The sequence below is a fragment of the Octodon degus genome, unplaced genomic scaffold (assembly GCF_000260255.1).
Source record: "Octodon degus isolate 3935 unplaced genomic scaffold, OctDeg1.0 scaffold00011, whole genome shotgun sequence".
Classification (NCBI taxonomy): domain Eukaryota; kingdom Metazoa; phylum Chordata; class Mammalia; order Rodentia; family Octodontidae; genus Octodon; species Octodon degus.
Window position 1 is genome coordinate 599,295 of NW_004524587.1, and position 21,756 is coordinate 621,050.

Genomic DNA, 21,756 nt, shown 5'->3' on the forward strand with positions numbered 1-21,756 from the left:
TTAAACTTGGGGCTCAACCTTGTGCCTGACGCAAGCAAAGCAAGCACTGTACCATGGAGCTGCACCCCCAGAAGAGTGGTTTAAAATGTTTTAGAGGCAACTTCTGGGCTTGAGATGAGTAACCGCGGAGCAAATGTAGGACAAGCATCTAAAACAGGACAGGCCCAGGACTAGTCACCACTGGCACTGGGAGGAACTATTCACAGCAGGAACAGCTAACAGAGGGGTAAACTGAGGCCCGAGAGGCCAGGCATTAGGCCACGGCCACTTCAGAGACTGGCCCCTGTGTCCCCCGCAGGGCTCCCCGCACCGGTGCAGCCCCTCGTGGCCTGCCCTGGTGGTGCGCCCTGGTGGGCTGGCTCCTGGTGGCGGCCACCAGCAGCACAGCAGCCTTCTTCACCATGCTCTACGGCCTGCACTACGGGCGCACTGGCTCCCTCCGGTGGCTGCTGTCCATGGCCGTGTCCTTGGCGGAGAGTGTGTTCGTCACCCAGCCCCTCAAGGTCAGGACGCCCACCTGGTGGTTGCCCTCCTCCCCTGCACACCCTGAGCCCCCTTAGCCAAGCAGTCTCTAAGGGAGCTCCCTGGCACAGGCCCTGGGCAGGAAAGACAGTGAAACAGATTATTACGGGGCCCGGGGCCCAGGAAGACACAGGGACCTTCGGGCAGAGAGGCTAGGGAGCAGGCAGGCTCTGGGAGTCCAAGGACGTGGACCTCCTGGCAACTCCGCCCCTGGGCCAGGCCAGTTCCCACCTACCTGCCTGTGGCCTCACCCCCTCCCCACTTGGCCTGGCGTCCAGACGGCTTGGCTCACACTGGTGGTGACTACAGGTGCTGGGCTTCGCTGCTTTCTTTGCACTGGTCTCGAAAAGAGTAGATGAGGATGAGGACGAAATGGAGCTGCCCCTTCCCGCACACCTGTCTGGCCCAGGTAAAGGGACTGCACAGTGGTTCTGGATGAGAATACACCTATAGGTGGGCATTGCCAGGCTCCCCGGCAGCCCTCACCCTGCCACACCTGAGTGTCTCCTGCCGGTTCCCCAAGAGTCTTCCTCCCTGGTTCCCTGACCCCTGAAACACTCTCCCATGACCCTGTGACCAGGAGAGCTGCCTCCTCCATGTAGCCCCACCAAGGGGGCTCTCTGCCCAGAGTCAGGTCCTGGGGTTGCAGAATAACCAAGAAAGAATCCACTTGTTGGTAGGCTTCCAAAAGCCACTGTCAACTAGACTTGCAAGGCAACAGATCTGAAATGACAGTGAGTAGCCCCAGCATGGCCCATGGCCTAGGTCTTGGGAGCAGAGGTGGGCTGGACCCCCGGACTAGGGTCCCCGGCCTGTTCCTTCCTCCCACCAAGACTTGGGAGCAGGATGTGCTGACGGGTCAAGCATTCCAGAATCACAGGAGCACACAAGACAGAAGCAGCCCTGTCGTGATCGATCTTAAGTCTCAGAGAAAATAAACCAGGAGCAGCCGGAAGCTCACAGCATGGCATACCATGCAGCATGGGCACCTTAGCCCAGGCTTTACAGAATTCACACAGAACCTGCACACAATCCGTTGATTTTAGTGAACTTAGAGGAGTCTGTGAGACCTACTGTGACCTGACTCAGAACAACCTCACCACCCCACAGAGGTCCCCACCATGTCCCTGCCCCAACAGGTCCCACAGGGGGATGACATGAATAAGAAAGTAAGCGCACACCAACTGAGAGGAGAAGCACGGGGAAGAGCAGGGTGCTGGAGGCCTCTGTCCTGTGGGTTGCCAAAGCTGTCCCCTGAGCAGCGGGGGTAAAGGGCTGCAGGTCTGGGCGTGCAAAGGTCCTGTGGGCTGGCAGAACTTGTCACTTCCTACTGTTACTGCACACAGGGAGCGGGGTGGAGAGGACTCAGGATGAGGGTAAACAGGGAAGTGACCAATGTCCTGGCAGTGCAGACAGCGGGCGTGGGTCCCCCAGACAGCCAGATCAACACCTGCCAGCATGCCGTCATGGGAACCTCTGCAGATGCCAGCGAGCGGGAGAGCCTGCCCCACACCCACTGTGGATGCTGCCCTGTGTCCTTCCTCCGCAGGTCCCTGTGCTGTCTTCCAGGCACGGAGACACAGCAGCAGGGAAGCCTACCAGCCACCTCTCCCCGCCACCATCGAGAAGATGAAAGCCACCCGGCTGAAGGAGCAGAAGGCTTTTGCCCTCATCTTGGAAATCCTGGGTGGGCATTGCCCCACGCCCACCCCTCAACACTCAAGACATGCACACACGCACAGCCTTTGAAAGTCCCTTGTGGCTTCTGGGCCTTAGTTTCCCTCGGTAGCAACTTCTCCATACCTGCAATCACTTGGTGCCCCTGGAAGGCCCTGAGAATAAAGTCCAAACTCTCTCCTGAGCTCCCCCTACCTCAGCTCCTTCCTTGGCCTCCTGGTCTTTTGTAACCCTGGCTGTCCTCCAACGTGTGGGGTTCCTCCTGCCTCCGCCTCCTGTGTGTTGGAATAACAGGCATACACCGCCACACTCTGCCTTCCTCCTGGTCTTTAACTCTCCGCCCAATCACTGTGTCTTCAGTGAGATTTCACCTGGCCATCTGGCCCAGAGCTTTCAAACCTCAGCAGGTGTCTTGTCTGGGGCCCAGAGGGGCAGACTGGGGTGTAGAAAGATAGTTTGGGAGGTGACATCAGGAAAGGAAAGACAGCAGGAAGGAAAGAAGTCAGAGAGAGTTGTGGCCAGCCGGCTCAGGCCTGCTGGGGCCTGGGGAGAGCAGGTAGTGCACCCCTGCACTGTGCTGGTCCCCCTGGTATCTGTGGCCCACCAGGCAGAAGGGGCTGCATCATGAAAGCCAGATTCCCAGGCACAGGCTCAGAGCTCCTAGTTCCATGGGAATCTGCATCCCCGACTGGGTTGTGATGTTCAGACTCCTGCCCTCAGTCTTGGTCCCCTGGTCCCTTGCATCACCCTCTCCTGTCTCCAGAAAGTCCAGTGAGCTCCCTAGGGCCAGAACAAGTCCTTCTACTTCATTACTGTACCCTCATCAATGCCACATGGCAGATGCCCTGCTGGAAAACATTTTGCTTAAGAAACACTAACATAAACTCAGCCTAGCGGTCTATGCCTGAAGCAGTACTTTGGGAGGCTAAGGCAGGAGGATCTTCCAGTGTGAGTCCAGCCTGGGCAATGTAATGATTGAACAAAACCATGTCTCAAAATAAAAAATTTTGAAAAGGAGCAGGTTGGGAATGTAATCAATGTAAAGACCCCGGATCCAATCCCCAGTACCAGGGGATTGGAAATGTAAATTCTGGGCAGACTCATCAAAGCCCTGTGTCATAGAATTGTAATCCAAATTGCACAGGCGAGGAGTAAGCCAGTGAGGGACTGAATCTCTAGCAAAAGGCTAGGGATGGGAAATGGCAGGGTTGGGATTTGAACCTAGACGCAAGCCTTGGAGCCCTGTAAGAATGGTCTCCATGGTTACCAGGAGGCCCATTCCGCTTCCAGTCCAGGACTGGGTGCAGGCGAGGCTCCCACCTGAAGGGCGCGCTGTGCATCCTTTGCAGCGTACCTGGGCTTCCTGTGGATGCTGCTGCTGGCCGCCTACGGCCAGAGGGACCCGAGCGCCTACCACTTCCACAGGCACCTGGAGAGCAGCTTCACCAGAGGCTTTTCCGACGTGCTGGGCTTCCCGGAGTTTTTCGAGTGGGCCAACAACACCCTGGTGAACAACCTGTACAGTCTGCACCCAGGTACACAGCCCATGTGTGCACCGCTGCCTGTGAACGGGTGTGGATCCCAAGCAGGTCTTAGCCACGGGAGCCCGGAGGCTGTGCTCACGGGCTGTCCTCGAAGCCACAAACAGCAGTAATTGGCCGTAGGACCAGGCAGGCTGTCGACCACGAGCATCCCATGTGGATGCTGTGCAGGTCTGAGGGGGGACGAGGAAGGGAGTTTCCACAAGACCAAGGTGCACAAACCTGTGGTCACGCGCAGGAGTCGTTGGTAGGAGAGTGGGTACAGCTCCAGTGACACAACTGCCCTCCTGTGGGAACTCTGAAGTATACATAAGTTAAAGGACAAAATGAGAGCCAAGTGTGGTGGTGCACTCCTGTCATCCCAGCACTTGGGAAGCTGAGGCAGGAGGGTTGTTGCAAGTTCAAGACCATCCTGGGCTACAAAGTGAGCTCAAGGCCAGCCTGAGCTGCACAGCAAAAGTCTACCTCAAAAAGGCAAGAACAAAAAAGACAGGGCAGTGGTGGCGGAGAGAAGGGGCAGTGTGGAAGATACGGCCGAGGGCCTGGCTGGGCATGGTGACCCCATGGCTGGGAGTGTCCAGGGAGGCGCAGCTTGGACTGGATGGAGGGTCAGCTGGGCGCCGAGCTGCCGCCACCTTCTGGCCATCTCTACGGTGGTGTCCCTGACGTCCACTTCGGCTTCCATGCAAGGACCTTGGAAAGTGCCGAGGTGGCTTTGTTTGCAGAATCAATGCCTAAGCGCCAGGAGATGGCTCAGTAGAATAAGCCCTTCCCTGGAATCAACGCCCGGATTTCTGCTGCAGGCTTCATCACGGATGGGAACTCCAAGCTGGTCGGCGGTGCCCACATCCGCCAGGTCAGGGTCCGGGAAAGCTCCTGCGCGCTGGCCCCACAGCTGCGGGCTCCGAGGAGCGGATGCCGCCCGCCGTACTCCCCAGACGGGGAAGACCGCGCCAACTACGGGGAGGACTGGAATGCCTCGGCCCTGGGCAGCAGTGGGCGCCTTCCCCAGGCCTGGCGCTACCAGAGCCAGAGTCAGCGTCGAGGGTTCCCCGTGTGGGGCAGGCTCGCGCTGTACCCCGGAGGAGGCTACGTGGTCCCCTTGGGAACGGAGCGCCAGAGCACAGCCAGGTGAGGCTGCAAGCGGAAGCCGCTTGTCGAGGTCCTCGTAGGCTCGCAGGCTGCAGCCTTCAAAACAGGGATGAACCAAGTGCCTCCGCGTGGTGTGGGAGGCGCTGGCGGATTCAGAATCATTCCAGGGGCATTGGAGACCGAAAACTCTGGGTTTGCCCGAAGAATGTGGGACAGGAGGGAACATCCGCAGGATAGAGGTGCCCCAAGCACCCCTCTTCCCACAGAGTTCTCCGGTATCTCTTTGACCACACCTGGCTGGACACCCTGACCAGGGCCGTGTTTGTGGAGTTCACCGTCTACAATGCCAACGTGAACCTGTTCTGTGTGGTCACACTCACACTGGAGACCAGTGGCCTGGGTGAGCCCCACAGCCCAAAGCCCTGCCACCCAGGGGGCCGTGGGGTGCCTGGGGATTCAGGGCAAAGAGCTGTTTGGAACATGAGGGGTGGGGCTGGGTCTCCCTGCAGTTGGCATCCCTGAACCCCGAAACCAGGCTGTGAGCGCTGCCCAGCCCTCCCCTCCACGGACCCCCAAGTGCCTAGAATGGTGGGCAACTTATCAAGCTCCTCTGACTGAGCTCCGGATACTGCAGGCAGGCCAGGGGCTGGGAGAGGGCTGGTCACGTGGTAGCAAGTGCAGTCACCCACAAGGTGGTTCACAGCCTGCATGTTTATCTGCAGCAGAAATGCATCACACACACACACACACACACACACACACACACACACACACACCCACCCTGCAAATTCAGCTGCTGGGAGGCTTGGCAAGAAGATCACAAGTTGAAGTCCTGCCTGGACAACAGAACACGAACGTTTCTCAAAACAAAAAATGAAATATAGCTTGCGTATAGCTCAGGAGGGCTCTGGCCTAACATCACAGAGATTCTGGGTTCATCCCCAGGAGCACAGGAACAAATGCGAAAATTAGATGCCAACCACAAGCTACTAAAAGCCATCAAATGTTTAGCTAAGGCTCAACCTGTCTAAAACTCAGCATCCTTTCATTAAACTCTGAACTTTTTTTTAATGTTTGCAATAGGGTCTTGCTATATAGCTCAAGGTGGCCTTGAACTCCTGCCACAGCCTCCCAAGTGCTGGGATTATAGGTGTGTGCCACCACACCCAGATCAAACTTGAGCATTTACAAAATATTTAAAAAAAAAATCATGGGGCTGAGGAGATAGCTTAGTACAGTAAGTGCTTGCCTGGCAAGCACAAGGTCCTGAGTTTAATCCCCGGTACCACAATAAATAAATAAATAAACAAATAAATATAAAAAATTAAACTACATTTTAATTATAAAATGCATACATGTTTGTGCATTTTTAAAAAACCAAAGGCTGGGTATGGTGGTACAAACCTGTAATCCCAGCACCCAGGAGGCTGAAGCAGGAGGATTATTGCAAGTTTGAGACCAACCTGGGTTATAAAGTGAGCTGAAGCGGTTATGGAAAAAAACAAAACAAAAATAAATAAATAAATAAAAAAGGGGCCAGGGAGATGGCTCAGTAGAATAAGCGCTTGCCTGGCAAGTGCAAGGGCCTGAGTTCAATCCCCGGTTCTGGAAAAAAACAAAACAAAACAAAAAAATAAAGTGAGCTGAAGGCCAGCCTCAACTGCACAGTGAGACCCTGTCTCAAAAAAAAAAAAAAAAAAAAAATCCAAAGGCTGGAGACATAGATTAGCGGCATAGCACGTGTCTGTCAAGTGCAAGATCCTGAGTTCGATTCCCAGTGCAAACAAAAAAATTAACAGTTAAAAAAGAAGTCAGAGGGCTGGAGATCTAGCTCACAGCCATAAACTCCCGCCTGGCAAGCACAAGGTCCCAAGGTTGATCTCCAGTACTGGAAATAATAATAATAATTAAAAAATTTTTTTTGAAAAGTCAAGCTAAAAAATGTCCTTAGTTTGTACAAGGTTTGGTATCCAGCACCATAATAAATAAATAAATTTAGAATGGTGAATGGCTTTCAGCTACAATCATTGTCAAGTTCAATAGCTTCTTTCAAATCTTTTAGTTTGTTTTTATATCTTTGTTCAATTCTTTTTTGCTGCTCTTTTGGCTGGCTGGCTTTCTTTCTTTCTTTCTTTCTTTCTTTCTTTCTTTCTTTCTTTCTTTCTTTCTTTCCTCTTTTCTGAGACAGGGTCTCACTATGTATTCCAGCTGGCTTTGAACTCACTAGGTGGTCCAGGCTGACCTTGTACTTGTAGCAGTCCCGCTTCGGCCTCCCCAGGGCTGGGATCCTGGCTGTGCACAACCAAGCCCAGCTTCCTCTGGACTCTTCAGGGAAGATGTTTTTAAATAACTTGTCCCCAAACTACATCTGATCAAATTGTGTTTCTACACAGAAGCGGTCCAGAGTAGGCTCCTGGCCTTGTTGAGTCCACAATCCCTGACACTGTCAGGGGCTTAGGTGGCTTCCGTCACCTCCTTCAGTCACCTTAGGGCTGGCTTTGTCTTCAACTTTATCACCCACAGATCCTGACAGTTCCAAGCCAGGCACAGTGGTGCAATCCCAGCACTCAGGAGGCTGAGGCAGGAGGATTGTTGGGAGCTCACTTTGTAGCCGAGGCCTAGCCTAAGGTCAAGGCCAACCTGAGCTGCATAGTGAGACCCTGTCTCAAAAAGACCTAATAATAATAATAATAATAATAATAATAATAATAATAGTAAATTACAACTCCAGACAATAAGAAAACGAATGAAAAGTTATTCTAGAGCAGGCTGGGTTGTCGTCATGTTGCCAGTGAGATGCACCAGCTTCCGGTGAAGGCCTTCTTAGTTTTGTTTTCTTAGCTCACTTTGGCAGCATCCGAAGACCACAGCCATCTTGGGGGTGTGGTGCTCCAGGGCATTGCATGTGGTGCAGCACCTGTCCTCTGCTTGTGTCCCTTCCAGGGTCACGCTGCTTCTGCAGCCACTGACGGTGTCCATACTCAGGCCCTGAGGCTTTGTGTCTAGTCCCCTCTTGACCCACCAGCCACAGGGCTCCGGCTCAAAAGTCACCCCCAGGGCTCCCAGCACAAGGGCAGCCAGGTGACCGGCCACACTCTGCTTCCCAGGAACCTTCTTCACCCACACGGCCTTGCACAGCCTCCGCCTGTCCCCGCTCACCGACGGCTGGCACCCCTTCGTGGTGGCGGCCGAGCTCCTATACTTCGCCTTCCTCCTCTACTACATGGTGGTGCAGGTGGGCATGGGCCGGGGGTGGGAGCGCTGGGCCTGTGGCTGCTGACCTGAGACCCCCCCCAAAACTGGGGCGTCCATGTGGCACCCAGCTCCCACAGTCTCTCTTTTTTTTTTTTTTTAAATTTTATTTATTTATTTATGTGTGTGTGTGTGGCCAGCTCAGCCCACCAGGGGGCGGGGCTGGCTGGCAAGTGGTGCTGGGGGATCGAACCATGGTCTCTGTGCTTTGTTGAGCTTGTTCTGAGTAGGTGCTTTAGACCGCTGAGCCATCTCACCAGCCCCTTCCACAGTCTCTTGAAAATGGTGGTATTTCAGGAGGTATTTCTGATGCTTCTAGTGTAGCCAGCACTGTTCTCAGAACCTTTCGTGGGTCTCCTCCTTCTGAAGCAGCAGGAGAAAGCCGGGTGTGGTGGCAATCCCAGCACTGGGAGGCGGGCGTGGTTCTTTGGGCCACAGGCCCGGGCAGAAGAACCTCGGCTCTTTCCAGGGCCGGCGTGTGTGGAAGGAGAAGTGGGGCTATTTCCGCAGCAAGTGGAACCTGCTGGAAGCGGCCATCATCCTGGCCAGCTGGAGTGCGCTGGCAGTGTTTGTGAAGAGAGCTATCCTGGCGGAGCGGGACCTGCACCGCTACCGGACACACAGGACAGAGTAAGTGGCCCTGTCCCCAGTCCCCCTGAACTCCACCAACCCCATCCTTGGTTCTGCCTGAGGCCCAAGATCAGCAGAAACCTCTGGAGATCACACTGAACCTTGTAGTTCATGTTGGCTTTAACTCACTTTGTAACCCAGGCTGGCCTGGAATTTGCAGCGATCTTCCTGCCTCAGCCTCTTGAGTTCTGGGGTTGTGAGCATGCACCACCACACCTAGCTCATGTTCACTTATTTTTTTTTTTATTTGTTTATTTATTTATTTATTTTGTGTGTGTGTGGCCAGCTCAGCCCACCAGGGGGCGGGGCTGGCTGGCATGTGGTGCTGGGGGATTGAACCGCTGTCCCTGTGCTTTGCTTAGCTTAGCTTTTTCTAAGTAGGTGCTTTAGACCACTGAGCCATCTCACCAGCCCTCACTTATTTAAAGGAAAATATAAACCTAATGAGATGTGGAAGAATTTTTTTAAAAGGTAGAACCAACATCTAAAGAATGTGTACTGCATAGACAACACGGTGGTTGAAGGTAAGTCACCTTGAAAATGTAATAATAGAAAACCTGCAAATAGTTTTTATTTATTTATTTATTTATTTATTTATTTATTTATTTATTGTATTTAGTACAGGGTCTCACTACACAGATCAGACTCGCAGTGATCCTCCTGTTCTCAGCCTCCCCAAGTGCTGGGATTACAGGTGCATACCACCATGCCCAGTCTCAGTCACCGTCTCAGCGTGCCCCAGGGGAAAGGCTGGCAGGGCAGCCGGGGATCAAACCCTGGTCCCTATGTCTGCCTAAGAAGGCACTTTAATCCGTTAAGCTATCTGGCTGGCCTTTGCAAATAAGGTTTTATGTCCTGGGAGATAGCTTAGCTGCATAAGTGCCTGCCTGGCAAGCGCAAGGTCCTGAATTCAATTCCCAGTTAAAAAAAAAAAAAAAAAGTGTCATGGTTTATATCTACAAAATAAAATATAGTATCATCTTGGTAGATTGCCCAGGCTGGTCTTGAACTTGTGATCCTCCTCTCTTGGCCTCCTAAGTAGCTAGGATTATAGACATATATCACTGCATTTGGTCTGGAGAAGACCTTAAAACAAAATACAACAATATGTGCTATTTGTGGCCGGACATGGTGGTGCATGCCTGTAAGCACAGTCCTGGGGAAGCTGAGGTAGGAGGATCACTGAGTTTTGGGCCAGTCTGGGCTCTGCAGTGAGTTCAAGGCCAGCCTGAACCACATAGTGAGACCCTGCCTCAAAAAACAAAACAAGGCCAGTGAGATAGCTCAGCGGTCTAAAGCATCTGCTTAGGCAAGTTTAGGCAAGTGCGCAGGGACCACAGTTCGATTGCTGCCCGCACCACATGTTGCACTAGCCCTGCCCCCAGGGTGGCTGAGCTGGCCACAAAAACCAAAACAATCTGATGTTTGCAAACACAGGGCCATGTGGCACCCTGTTAGGGCCCTTTGAGCTCTCACAAACATTAGTGCCCAGTAAATCCTCCTCTGCTACCGTTTTTCGTGTCTACTGGGTGCTACGCAGCGTGAATTAGCACAGAGTGGACAATGTCCTCAGTGTTCCTGTGACCTCAGGAACATGAGCCAGCGAGATGATGCGTGCCTGTAATGCCAGCCCTTGGGAGACTGAGGCAGGAGGACCACAAGTTGGCAGTTAGCGAGGCAACTTAGTGAGGCCTTATCTCAAAATAAAAAATGCAAAGGTCTGGGAATGTAACATGGTGGTAGAGCACTTGCCGCGCGTGTGCAAGGCCCGGGGCTCAATCTTCAGCACTACAAGGGGGAAGACCTCAGGTAGGGTGGTGCATGACTCCCATCCCAGCACTCAGGAGGCTGAGGCAGGAAGATCACCTTGAGTTTGAGGCCAGCCTGGACTACATAAGTGAATTCAAGGCCAGCCTGCACTGCATACTGAGACCCTGTCTCAAACAAAACAATAAAATCAAATCAATCTGACAGTGTAGCTCCAGGATCCACGGCTCACGTTGCTCACTGTGCTCTTCTCTCACCTTTTGTGGCGATGTCTTATGTTCGTTGGGCTACTGCTCAGTGTAATATACTGACTATACCCAGTGGGAAGTAAACCCCCGCGCGTGCTGCCCAAGTGCCCTGCTGCGGGGTGTACTAGCCCCAGACAACACTTGAACCGCACATTCTCATCTGTTTCATCTTCCTGACATGGTCAAGAAATGACATTATCATCTTTTCTTCTCTTCCTTCCTTCCTTCCTTCCTTCCTTCCTTCCTTCCTTCCTTCCTTCCTTTCTTATTTTACAAAGGAGAAAGTCGTTGGCTCAATTCCCTGTGCAGGGTCACAACGAAGGAGCCATGACTCACTCAGCTCTCCCTGCTACACTCCAACTCGGTCTCATTCACGCAGCAAGCGTGACAGAACCGCTCCCCTCCCCAAGTGTCCCCTCTTTAGAAATGGCTCAGGATCACTAGCCTTCTTTGAGTTCAGAAATGACATAAGCTTGCCGGGCATGGTGGTGCCCTTCAGTCAGCCCAGCTCTGGGGAAGCTGAGGCAGGAAGATTGTCACAAGTTCAAGACCAGCCTGTACTACACAGTGAGAACCTGTCTTAAGAAAAGAAAGAAAGCAAATATACAGAAAAAAGTGAGTCAAGCTCACTGTGAACTTAGGCAAAACAGTTATCTCAAAACCTGAAGGGACTCCAGCTCCAGAAGTGGCCAGTGGTGTTTTTGTGAACAAAGTGTCACTGCAGCTCGGCCCCCTCCCACTTGCTCGCAGGCTGCCCAAGGCTGTCCTCCCTCTTTGATGGCAGCGGTGAGTCTCTGTGATGAAAACGCTCTGTCCCTTCCTAGTAGTTTGTTGATTACTGCCCAGTGAGCAAAGGTTATAGGAAGTGACTGGCTGATGTGGGAGGGCACTGTGGGCCGTGCAGCTGGGGTCGTCCCTGCTCCCCCACAGGGCCACATTATGAGCTTCTGGGAAAAAACCCAGCGCTGGGGACCCACGGAGCAGGCTAGACCACCGGCCGCATCCCAGGGTCAGTCTGGGATCTGAGCCGGGGGAGAGGCGGGAGAGGAGCTTTAGCCAGTGGGCTGGCTGGACACACAGAGAAAGAAGTTCAAGATGTGTCTCCAGGGTGATGGCACAAGCTCTGGGGTTATAGAGAGGGAAACTGCAGAGGCGGGGCGTTTGAGCAGCCGACAGTGTAGGTCGTCCTGGTCCTGGCCATGCGGGCTGTTATCGGTAAGTATCTCAGGACTAGTTCTGCAGGTCCTGGAGAGCCGTCTTGCTCAAGGGGCCAGCTTAGTCCCGTCATGGGAAAACTGATCCCTTAGTATATGGCCTGTGAAACCCTGCTTTCCCTGGAGTCCAGATGATTGCAGGTTTAGGACAACAGCTTGGGAGTTCTAGACATGGCTCCAGAGGGTCTAACCCAGACCCTGGACGTTGTAAAAGCTAGCAAAGCGATATCGTTGCAAATCCTGAAGATGATTTTACTCTTATCTTGGCATTTGCAAGCTTGAAGTGGAGGTGATAGGCTTGGTAAATTGAAGGCTAATAAACCTATAAGGGTTGGGCCTCACACTCAGGATTCTGAGGCAGGAGGATCACTGTGAGTTCAGGGCCAGCCTGAACTACATGGCAAGATCATGGCTCAGAAAAGCAAAAAACAAAACCAAGCGCTGGTGAGATAGCTTAGCACACTAATCACCTGCGCAGGCAAGCGCAGGTTCAGGGTTCTATCCCAGGCACCGCATGCCATGCTGACCCTGCCCTCAGGCGCACCGAGCTGGTCACTGAGACCGGCCAGAGTGGAGCATGCCTGTAATCCCAACACTGGGGAGGCTGAGACAGGAGGATCACTGAGAGTTCAAGCTATATAGTGAGACCCTGTACCAAATATGTTTTAAAAAAGAAAAATGAAAGAAACCCGTAGCATGGATATTCCTTAAGTGATGCACACACCGACATGCAGAGCTGAACAGGGGCCAGGCTTATCCTGTGCTTAGTCACCCATTAGGCATTCGCAGGCCCAGCCTCTGAATCTTTGCTCCAGCCGTGCTTTATGGTCAGAAAATGTCTGGTTCTCTTTATCTCTTCTTGCCTTTATTGTCTTCTCTCAGACAGGGTCTCACTAAGTAGTCCAGACTGGCCTGGAACGCACAGCAATCCTCCTGCTTCAGCTTCCTGATGCTGGGATTACAGGCGTGTGCTACCATGCCCGGCCATGTTTGATTCTTGGTATCCACACAGACGGGTTCTTTTTATTTTTTTTTTTTTACATGGGTCATGACCCAAGTTTACACCATAAAGTTCTCATTTCATAACAAAACGGAATGAGTTCATATCCTGATGAATGCATCACCAGCAATAAGAGTATACAGAAAAAGATTTATTGTGTGCTGTGGGTAAGGACAGCACTGGGGCTATCTGGAAAACAATGCTCTCCCGAGCAAAGTGTTGCAGGCAGCTAAATTAGGTAGAAGCGCTATAGGCAGACAGGGCCAGGCCCTCAAGGAGACAGCAGGAAACAAGGTGACTTTGCAACTTTGGGAGAGACAGGCCCTCCCACTGTGCGCCAGACCTCAAGACAAAAGAGTGAACAAATGCAGCCACATACCTGCCTAGGGATGGGCATTAGTGATGGATATTCTGGATAGTTATCAATCACCTCGAAAGATGAGGGGCCCGGGAGATGGCTCAGTAGAATAAGCACTTGCCTGGTAAGCACAAGGGCCCGAGTTCAATTCCTGGTTCCACCAAAAAAAAAAAAAAAGAAAGATGGGCAGGGGAGATGGCTCAGCCACATAAGCACCTGCCTGGCAAGCACAAGGTCTCAAGTTCAACCCCCAGTACAAACAAAAAAATCACTTTGAAAGAGCCGGAGTCACCAACCCATCCCTCAACAGGAAAAGACCTGTTCTGTATTCATGCCCACTTGCTACGTGACTTGCTTCGCATTTAGTCTTGGATTCAATTTTTACCCAAGCAATGGTGCTTGTAACCTTATTGACTGACCACGGTTTTGGTCCACCTCAGCGAGTTCCCATGTTTTCCACCTTAGACCCTACTCACCACATGGTTTTGTTCTCTAAAGAACCCTGGAAGAGACAGCTTCAGGCACAACCCACTCTCGTCCCCCTTCTGTCCCCCTCTAGGACAGAAGCTTTCCTTCCCCTAGTAAATATGTTACGCTCTTAACCTCTGTTGTTCCTAAAACTCACGGTTTTAGAGAACGTCAACTCGTCCCAGGTATCTTTCAGTCTGGGAGTTTCATTCCCCTGTATCAAAGGAAGGCGGGCATTTTAGCAGGCAATGTGTCCACATTCATGCAGGAAAGCATGTCGGACACGGGTACATTTCTGCACATGCTCTGTTTAATTTCACAGATGACATGTTCAGGAACAAAGGCTGGTGGACACGTTTCTGAGCATGCTAAGTTTAGTATTACAATGAGCCTGTTTTATTCTAGGTTGCATAGGGCAACCAGTTTGTTTTTTTTTTTTTTTTCTTTTTTTGCGGAACTGGATATTGAACTCAGATCCTTGTGCTTATTCTACTGAGCCATCTCCCCGGCCCCTGGATCCTCCTAAGTTTTTCCAGAGGTTTTTCTGAAACAAATAGGAAGAAGGATATTGGAGTAGCATCAACAATCTTTTAAAAGCTTTTATTTGGGCTGGGGAGATAGCTCAGTGGTCTAAGTGCCTGCTGGGCAAGCACAAGGATTGGGGTTCGATACCTGGTACCACATGCCAGGCTGGCCATGTCCCAGGTGCGCCGAGCAGGCCACCAAGACCGGGCAGTGGTAGCACATACCTATAATCCCAGTGCTAGGGAGGCTGAGACAGGAGGGAGGATCACTGAGTCTAAGCTGCAGAGTGAGACCCTGTACCAAATACATAAATAAAAGATTTTTTAAAAATTACATACCTGGTACAGGGTCTTACTACACAGCTCAGACTCCTAGTGATCCTCCTGTTTCAGCCTCACCAGCTCTGGGATTACAGGCATGTGCCACCACACGTGGTCTCAGTGGCTGGCACAGCATATGGTAGCAGGGATTGAACCAGAGTTCTTGTGTTTGTCAGGCAGGTGCTTAGACCACTGAGCTATCTCCCCAGCCCAACATCAACCATCTTTTAAAGAGGCAATAGATTTCTCCCCCATAAATGTAGCTCTTCCTAAAGGTGTCTGCCTTTAATGGCTAACGTTTTTTGTTTTGGGGTTTTTTTTGTTGTTGTTTTGTTTTGTTTTGTTTTTTTGCGGAACCGGAGATTGAACTCAGGCCCTTGCGCTTGCCGGGCAAGTGCTTAGTCTACTGAGCTATCTCCCCAGCCCTATGGCTAACGTTTTTACACTGAATAACAAAAGAAATCTTACCAGCTTTAACAAAAACCTGAGAATAGTTTGAATTCTTCTTTTTTTTTTTTCCTTCCTTCCTTGCTTGCTTTTTTTCTTCCTTGCTTCTTTCCATCGATCCTTTCTTGTGGTTCTTGCAATGGAACCTTTAAACGAAGGACACTGCTCATGGTAGGCAAGGACTCCACCACCAGATACACCCACTGCAAACTCGAGTAGAGTTTCAAATTTAACTTCAACTGAACTTGATTAATCAACTAACCAAAGTTTTGTGCTTACTTCAGAAACTCATAGCCAGGTGTGGCAGCACACACCCGTCATCCCAGCACTTGGGAGGCTGAGGCAGGGGCATCATTGCAAGTTTGAGACCAGTCTGGGCTACAAAGTGAGCTCAAGGCCAGTCTGAACTGCAGAACCAGACTCTGTCTCAAAAACAACAACAATCAACAACCAAACAAGTGAGTTTCTCACACAGCACAACAGATGGGCAATGCTTCCATCCTCCCTTCTAACATAAGGGCTGCCATGACACACACTCAGACCTGTGTGTGGGCCTAGGGGGTTAGGTGACCCTGGAGCAGAGAGAGGAAGCACACGGAAGTCTTTCCCTCCATTTGCCAAGCCTGAAAGGATTTTCCTTTGCCATTCTTCCAGAGCTCCTCAGCCACTGATTAAGGACCACTAGCTAGCGCTGAGTCCTCATGACTATTCTGTCATCTTCACCATGCCACCATCCTCAGTTTCCCTATCACCATGCCAACCAGCACTGTCCCCCAGCCTTGTCTCTCACCCTCACCCTCACGCTCATCACCACCACCATCAACCCACGTGCTAGTATTCTCATTCCTGTCACTGTCACTACCACCAGCAGCAACACCACCACCACCAGTATCACTATCATCACCACCACCATCACTGTCACCACCATCAAATCACCATCACCATCCTCACCACCATCACCACCATCACCGCCGCCACCACCACCACCACTACCACCATCACTACCACCATCACCATCCTCACCACTATCACCACCACCACCACCACCACCACCATCACCATCCTCACCATTACCACCATCACCGCCGCCACCACCACCACCACCACCACCATCACTACCACCATCACCATCCTCACCACTATCACCACCACCACCACCACCACCACCACCATCCTCACCATTGCCACCACCACCACCACCACTGCCATCATCACCATCCCTACCATTACCACCATCACTACCACCATCACCATCCTCACCACCACCACCATCCTCACCATTACCACCACCACCACCACCACCACCACCACCATTCTCACCATTGCCGCCACCACCACCACCACTGCCATCATCACCATCCCTACCATTCCCACCATCACTACCACATCACCATCCTCACCACTATCACCACCACCACCATCCTCACCATTACCACCATTGCCGCCACCACCACCACCACCACCACCACCACCCTCACTATCGCCGCCACCACCACCACCACTGCCATCATCACCACCCCTACCACCACCACCGCCATCAATCATCCTCCTCACCACCACCCAAGTAGGACCACTTTATTTCCCAGACTTCTTTCTGGAGTCAGCGGCCTCCGAGTCATGATCGTCTCATCCTGTACCCCAAGATGGTGAGATATCCAACCCTGCATCCAGAGAGCCTGCACGGCTCCTGGTCTCTAACCCCCCCTTCCCTTTGTCCCACAGCGGGATCAGTTTCAGTGAGACAGCAGCCGCCGACGCTGCCCTTGGCTACGTCATTGCCTTCCTGGTCCTCCTCTCCACAGTGAAGCTGTGGCATCTGCTCAGGTTGAACCCCAAAATGAACATGATCACCTCAGCCCTGCGCCGCGCCTGGGGCGACATTTCAGGCTTCCTGGCCGTCATCCTTATCTTGCTCCTGGCTTATTCCATTGCAGTAAGTGGCCCCTGCGGGAATTCCAGGGCTGCTCTCCGTGGAAGCCAAGGATACTTGGTGGTGTGCAGTGGACAGTCAGGCCTGGGGAGGCTCTGGGAGCTTCGGAAAGTGGAGATCTGCCGGGTCTGAGGCCCTTGTTAGGGGAGCTCATGAACTGGCCTCCTCAGATGGCAAGAGGAGGAGGGCTCGGTGGAGCAGGAGGGAGGAGGCTCCTGCTGTGGTACCGAGAGGGCCCAGCCGCCTGCTCAGGGGCCCTGTGCACACCTGCTTTCGGTGCTGTTCCTCCTACCGCGCAGTAGACTCAAGGCTACTTGTGAGACACGCGCAGCAACTCCCACTGTGCTGGTGGTGAGCTGGGGCACTCCTGTGCCACGCCCCGGAGGTAGGGAAGAGACCGGAAGTAGGGGGAATGTCCTCAGACCCCAACAGCACCCAGCACCCTAGGCAGCAGCTAGGGTGCTGAACACTGATGGCGTGATGATGCTCACTCTCTTTTGAGAATGAAACATTAGGCATTCTACTCGTCCTTACTATCTAGTGGAGAGAAAAACAAGGACCCTCTCTTGACCCCTCCACATCGATACCTCCACCCAAGTGCATACACCAGCCCTGGAAGTCTGGGGTGTCCCTCTGACTCTGGCCCCACTTGGCTTAGATCTTTCAGCCTCGCCCCGCCCCCCCCGTGCACCGCCCATCCCCCACCCAAGGGGCGCCCGGCATCCTCTGGCTGGGCCCCACCCCAACCCCACCCTCTCCAGTTTCCTTCCCTACCTTCAGAAGCCAGGGCGCTGTGGAGCACCCGAGGCTGTGCACCTAGAAGGCAGGTTTTGGGAGCAGAGCCGGATACAGGGCACAGGAGCCTGGATGGGGTCACCTAGGTGACTCGAGTTGTACAAGGCACACATGGAGCACATGCATGCAGCACTGAGCTCACGCACCCCACACGCAGGCACACACATCGTCTGCATGCACAGGCCCTCCAGGAGGAGCATATGTGCATCTTCGGGGCCAGGCCAAGGCAGGGTAGGCACGGGCCACCAGGTCAGGCAGCAGGATTTGGGTGGGGCCTCAGGCTTGCTCTCCCTGTTTACGAGAACTCTTTCTGTGGCAGTCAAACTTATTATTTGGCTGGAAACTCCGTTCCTACAAAACCCTCTTCGATGCAGTGGAAACGATGATCAGCCTTCAGCTAGGAATCTTCAACTATGAGGAGGTAAGGGGGAAATGGCTGCAGCTGACGCCAAGTCCTTGCGGGAACTGAAAAATCACTGGGTGTGGTGGCACATGCATGTAATCCCAGCACTCGCGAGACTGAGGCAGGAGGAGCACTGTGGGTTTGAGACTAGGCTGAGGCAGGAGGAGCACCATGGGTTTGAGACTAGTCTGGGTTACAGAGTGGGTTCAAGGCCAGTTTGAACTGCACAGTGAGGCCCTGTCTCAACACACACACACAGCCCAAATAAATACAAAAACAAAAATTAGGAAGATTACTTGCTGCCCAAACAGTGCCTTGTCATCCTCTGGGCTCATGGCTTGGAAAACACAAGGCAGCTTTGGACAAATGAAATAAGAAACCCTATCTCTAGGCAGCCCGTCCTGGGCCCCCTGCTCACAGAAGGGCTCCAGGGGCTGGTGGCTGGGGGGAGCTCTGTGGCTGATCCTGGATGGGGACCTTCCCACCCCCAGCTGGACACGCGCTGTTTGTGGAGGAGGCAGCAGTGGGCAGGGGTGTACACCTTCTCCCCAGGCAGAGGGGACCTCCTGGCTCCCAGCTCCACCCATTATAAGGACCCCAGGAGTGATATTGGTTTCTTCCTGTCAGGTCCTGGACTCCAGCCCAGTGCTTGGCTCCCTTCTAATTGGATCGTGTGTCATTTTTATGACGTTTGTGGTGCTGAATCTGTTTGTCTCCGTCATCCTGGTGGCTTTCAGCGAGGAGCAAAAATGTGATCAGGTGAGTTCCTTTGGCCTGGTCTTCACTCGCCACGGATCTTGGATGTCAAAAAGATGGGCTGGGAAGTGTGAGACAAGGCTTGGGGGACTTGACAGGCCACAGTAACTCAAGGCTCAGTTTCACAACAGGGGAGACCGAGGCCCAGGAAAATGTTATTTTCCCCGGGTCACCGCAGGTGAGGGGTGTGACGGGGCGGAACTGTAAACTCAGTGTGCTGGGAGGCCGAGGCAGAAGGACCCCAACTGAGTTCACAGCCAGTGTGTGCAACTTATTGAGACTCTGCTCAAAGTAAATGATAAATAAGGCAGAAGATGTAGCTCAGGATAGAGCTCTTGCCTACAATGCACAAGGCCCTGGGTTCTGTCGTGTCCCACAAACACAACACAATGCCCAGTTGTCCCCGGCACCCCCCACCTCCACCTCCCAGCAGAGCCCAGCACATTGGGCTGAACCTTCCAGCCCTCTTTCACCAGGTCTCCCCGGTGCAGGCCCTAACCTGGCGCTGTGCAGGGGCCCGCCCCGAGCCAGTTAGCGTTAACCCAGAAGGCTCACTGCACAAGAGCAGAGGGCAGGCACTGATGGTGCTCCAGGGATCCCGGGGTCTCAGGAGCTCTGAGGCTCTGGGGTGGGAGACCAAAGGACCCCACATGGAGCCGCGGTGCTCTCGCCCTGCAGTGCTATGCTAGGCCCCTGGTTAGGACGCGTGGTTTCACTTGGCAGTGAAGCAGGAGCCCCGCTAGGTCAGACACGAGGCAGTCAGGCTGTACCCATCTAAAGGTTGGGGTGCAGTTAAAACACCTTCAACTGGAGCTACTTCCCAGAGCAGAGTGCTTCTGGTGTAAAGCTCGGAAGACTAAACTCATGCTGATACATTTTTTTAAAATGAGAATCTAATTTCCATTATGAAATGCACTATCTTGAGATATATAATTTTTTATATTCAGAGTTATGTAACTATTGCTATTGTCTAATTCATAATTCCAGAACTTTTTTTTTTTTTTTTTGGTATTGGGGCTGAACACAGAGCCTTGATACTGGGCGACATCCCAATATCCTTTTTGATTTCTTACTTTGAGACAGGCTCTTGTTAAATTCCCCAAGCTGGTCTCACACTACTTGTGACCCTCCTGCCTCGGCCTTCCAGAACACTGAGCCAGGTGTGCCTGACTCATGCTGAGATTGTAAATGTTGCCCAGCAAACTCGGGCATGCTTGGTTGAGAGAAAGAGGGAGGCTGTACCCCCAGGAACCCTGGAAGGTCATCCCAGCCCCCAGAGTGACCTAAATGTTGACCTGACCTGACCCAAGTAGGAGCACATCCATGGCCCTCCTCAGAAAGAAAGGGCCCTGGAAGACAGTTCCAGGCACCACTGTGGTCTTTTCTGTCCTGCAGCTGTCGGAGGAAGCAGAAATCGTGGATTTGCTCCTGATGAAAATCCTCAGTTTCCTGGGCATCCGGTGCAAAAGAGAGCAGCCTCAGAGCGGCCGGGAGCAGCCTGCGGTGCCGTCCACAGCTCCGTGCCCTCAGCCAGCACAAGCTTTGCCCGGGGTTTAAGTGGCTTGCTCACTGGGACCGGGTCTGGCCTGCACTTCCCAGTGGGGTGGGAGCCCCTCTGGGCATCAGGGTTGGTGTCCAGAGATAATTACTAAACCCTACAAGTGGGGCTGGGGAGACGGCTCAGTAGAGTAAGCGCTTCCCTGGCAAGCTCAAGGGCCTGAGTTCAATCCCTGGTTCCACCATAAATAAATAAATAAATAAACCCTACAAGTAGGAAAATGAGAACTTGTGCATCCTAAAATTAGCCCTGCTTCAGAGCCTGCTTGTTCACGCATGTTTCCTCCTACAAATAAACGAAATCATATGGAAAAGAAGCCTCTCATTACATCATCTCTGGCTGGGCAGGGGTTGCTTTTGGATGATTCTAGTTCAGGGCTTCTCCAAGAAAAGCAAATGGTATCATTCAGAGTCCTTGGCTACTGGGACAAAGTATTGCAAACTGGGTGGCTTAGGCCGTCAGCCACCAGGCCTGGGGCATGCGCCTGTGATCCTGGCCCTTGAGAGGCTGAGGCAAAAGTGTCGCCCACAAGTTTGAGACCAGCCTAAAACCCAGAAAGTTCATGTCTCCGTTTTGATTTGTTGATAAAATAGGTGAAGAAGAGGCAAGAAAATCACAAATTTTACAAATCAAAACTGCAGCTTCAGCACACAAGCCCAGCTTCCTAAACAATTCTTTTCTTTCCATCCTCCTGGCATACAACCCGCCCCAGGAGGAACTGATTCCCTTCCTCCTGCAGCTGCCCCTGACCATTCCCCTTCTCCTTGCACAGGGTCCTCCTCCTCCTCCTGGGAATAGCCACTTCTCGCCTGCGCAGTAAGCCTTCCCCAGGAATGGACCACTATCTTTCTGTGGTGCACCCCTCCTGCCCACCCCAAACCGAGACCAAGACCAGAGACTGACAAATTCCAGATTGTCACTGCCCCAAACAGCAATACTCCCAACTCCAGACTGTAGTGTCACTTCTCTGGTCACCCACACTCTGCTCTCTGGTGTGTACTTCAAGTTTTGCCTAATACACTCTTCCTAGACCTCCTACTCATCCTGGAAGTTTTTCTTTCCACAGTGGGAGCTAGCAAACCTATTCTCTGGGTAGGGTGGGTTTGTTCTGGAACGCGGTACTGAGCAGAATGGAAAACCAGCACCAAGGAGTGGGAAGGCAACCAACTTTATTATTCTAGCAGCCCGCTGGGGATCACCCCCAGAGCGTCAGCCCAGAGCTGGCCTTGGGCTTAGGTTTTGCAAGCCGGAGA

At 52.6% G+C, this 21,756-nt stretch overlaps 1 protein-coding gene across 1 annotated transcript in view; it reads left to right on the plus strand.

Annotated features, from left to right (window-relative positions):
• Pkd1l2 (polycystin 1 like 2) overlaps nucleotides 1-20,605 on the plus strand; it is a 91,921-nt gene extending 71,316 nt beyond the window's left edge. Inside the window, exons 33-44 of the mRNA XM_004625982.2 lie at nucleotides 299-503; nucleotides 832-931; nucleotides 2,072-2,209; nucleotides 3,549-3,734; nucleotides 4,544-4,871; nucleotides 5,099-5,232; nucleotides 7,940-8,067; nucleotides 8,554-8,714; nucleotides 16,784-16,994; nucleotides 18,106-18,207; nucleotides 18,817-18,948; nucleotides 20,341-20,605. Coding sequence (XP_004626039.1) covers nucleotides 299-503; nucleotides 832-931; nucleotides 2,072-2,209; nucleotides 3,549-3,734; nucleotides 4,544-4,871; nucleotides 5,099-5,232; nucleotides 7,940-8,067; nucleotides 8,554-8,714; nucleotides 16,784-16,994; nucleotides 18,106-18,207; nucleotides 18,817-18,948; nucleotides 20,341-20,502 — 1,987 coding nt within the window. The 3' untranslated portion in view covers nucleotides 20,503-20,605. The remainder of the gene's footprint in view (nucleotides 1-298; nucleotides 504-831; nucleotides 932-2,071; nucleotides 2,210-3,548; nucleotides 3,735-4,543; nucleotides 4,872-5,098; nucleotides 5,233-7,939; nucleotides 8,068-8,553; nucleotides 8,715-16,783; nucleotides 16,995-18,105; nucleotides 18,208-18,816; nucleotides 18,949-20,340) is intronic.
• The last annotated feature ends 1,151 nt before the right edge of the window (nucleotides 20,606-21,756 follow it).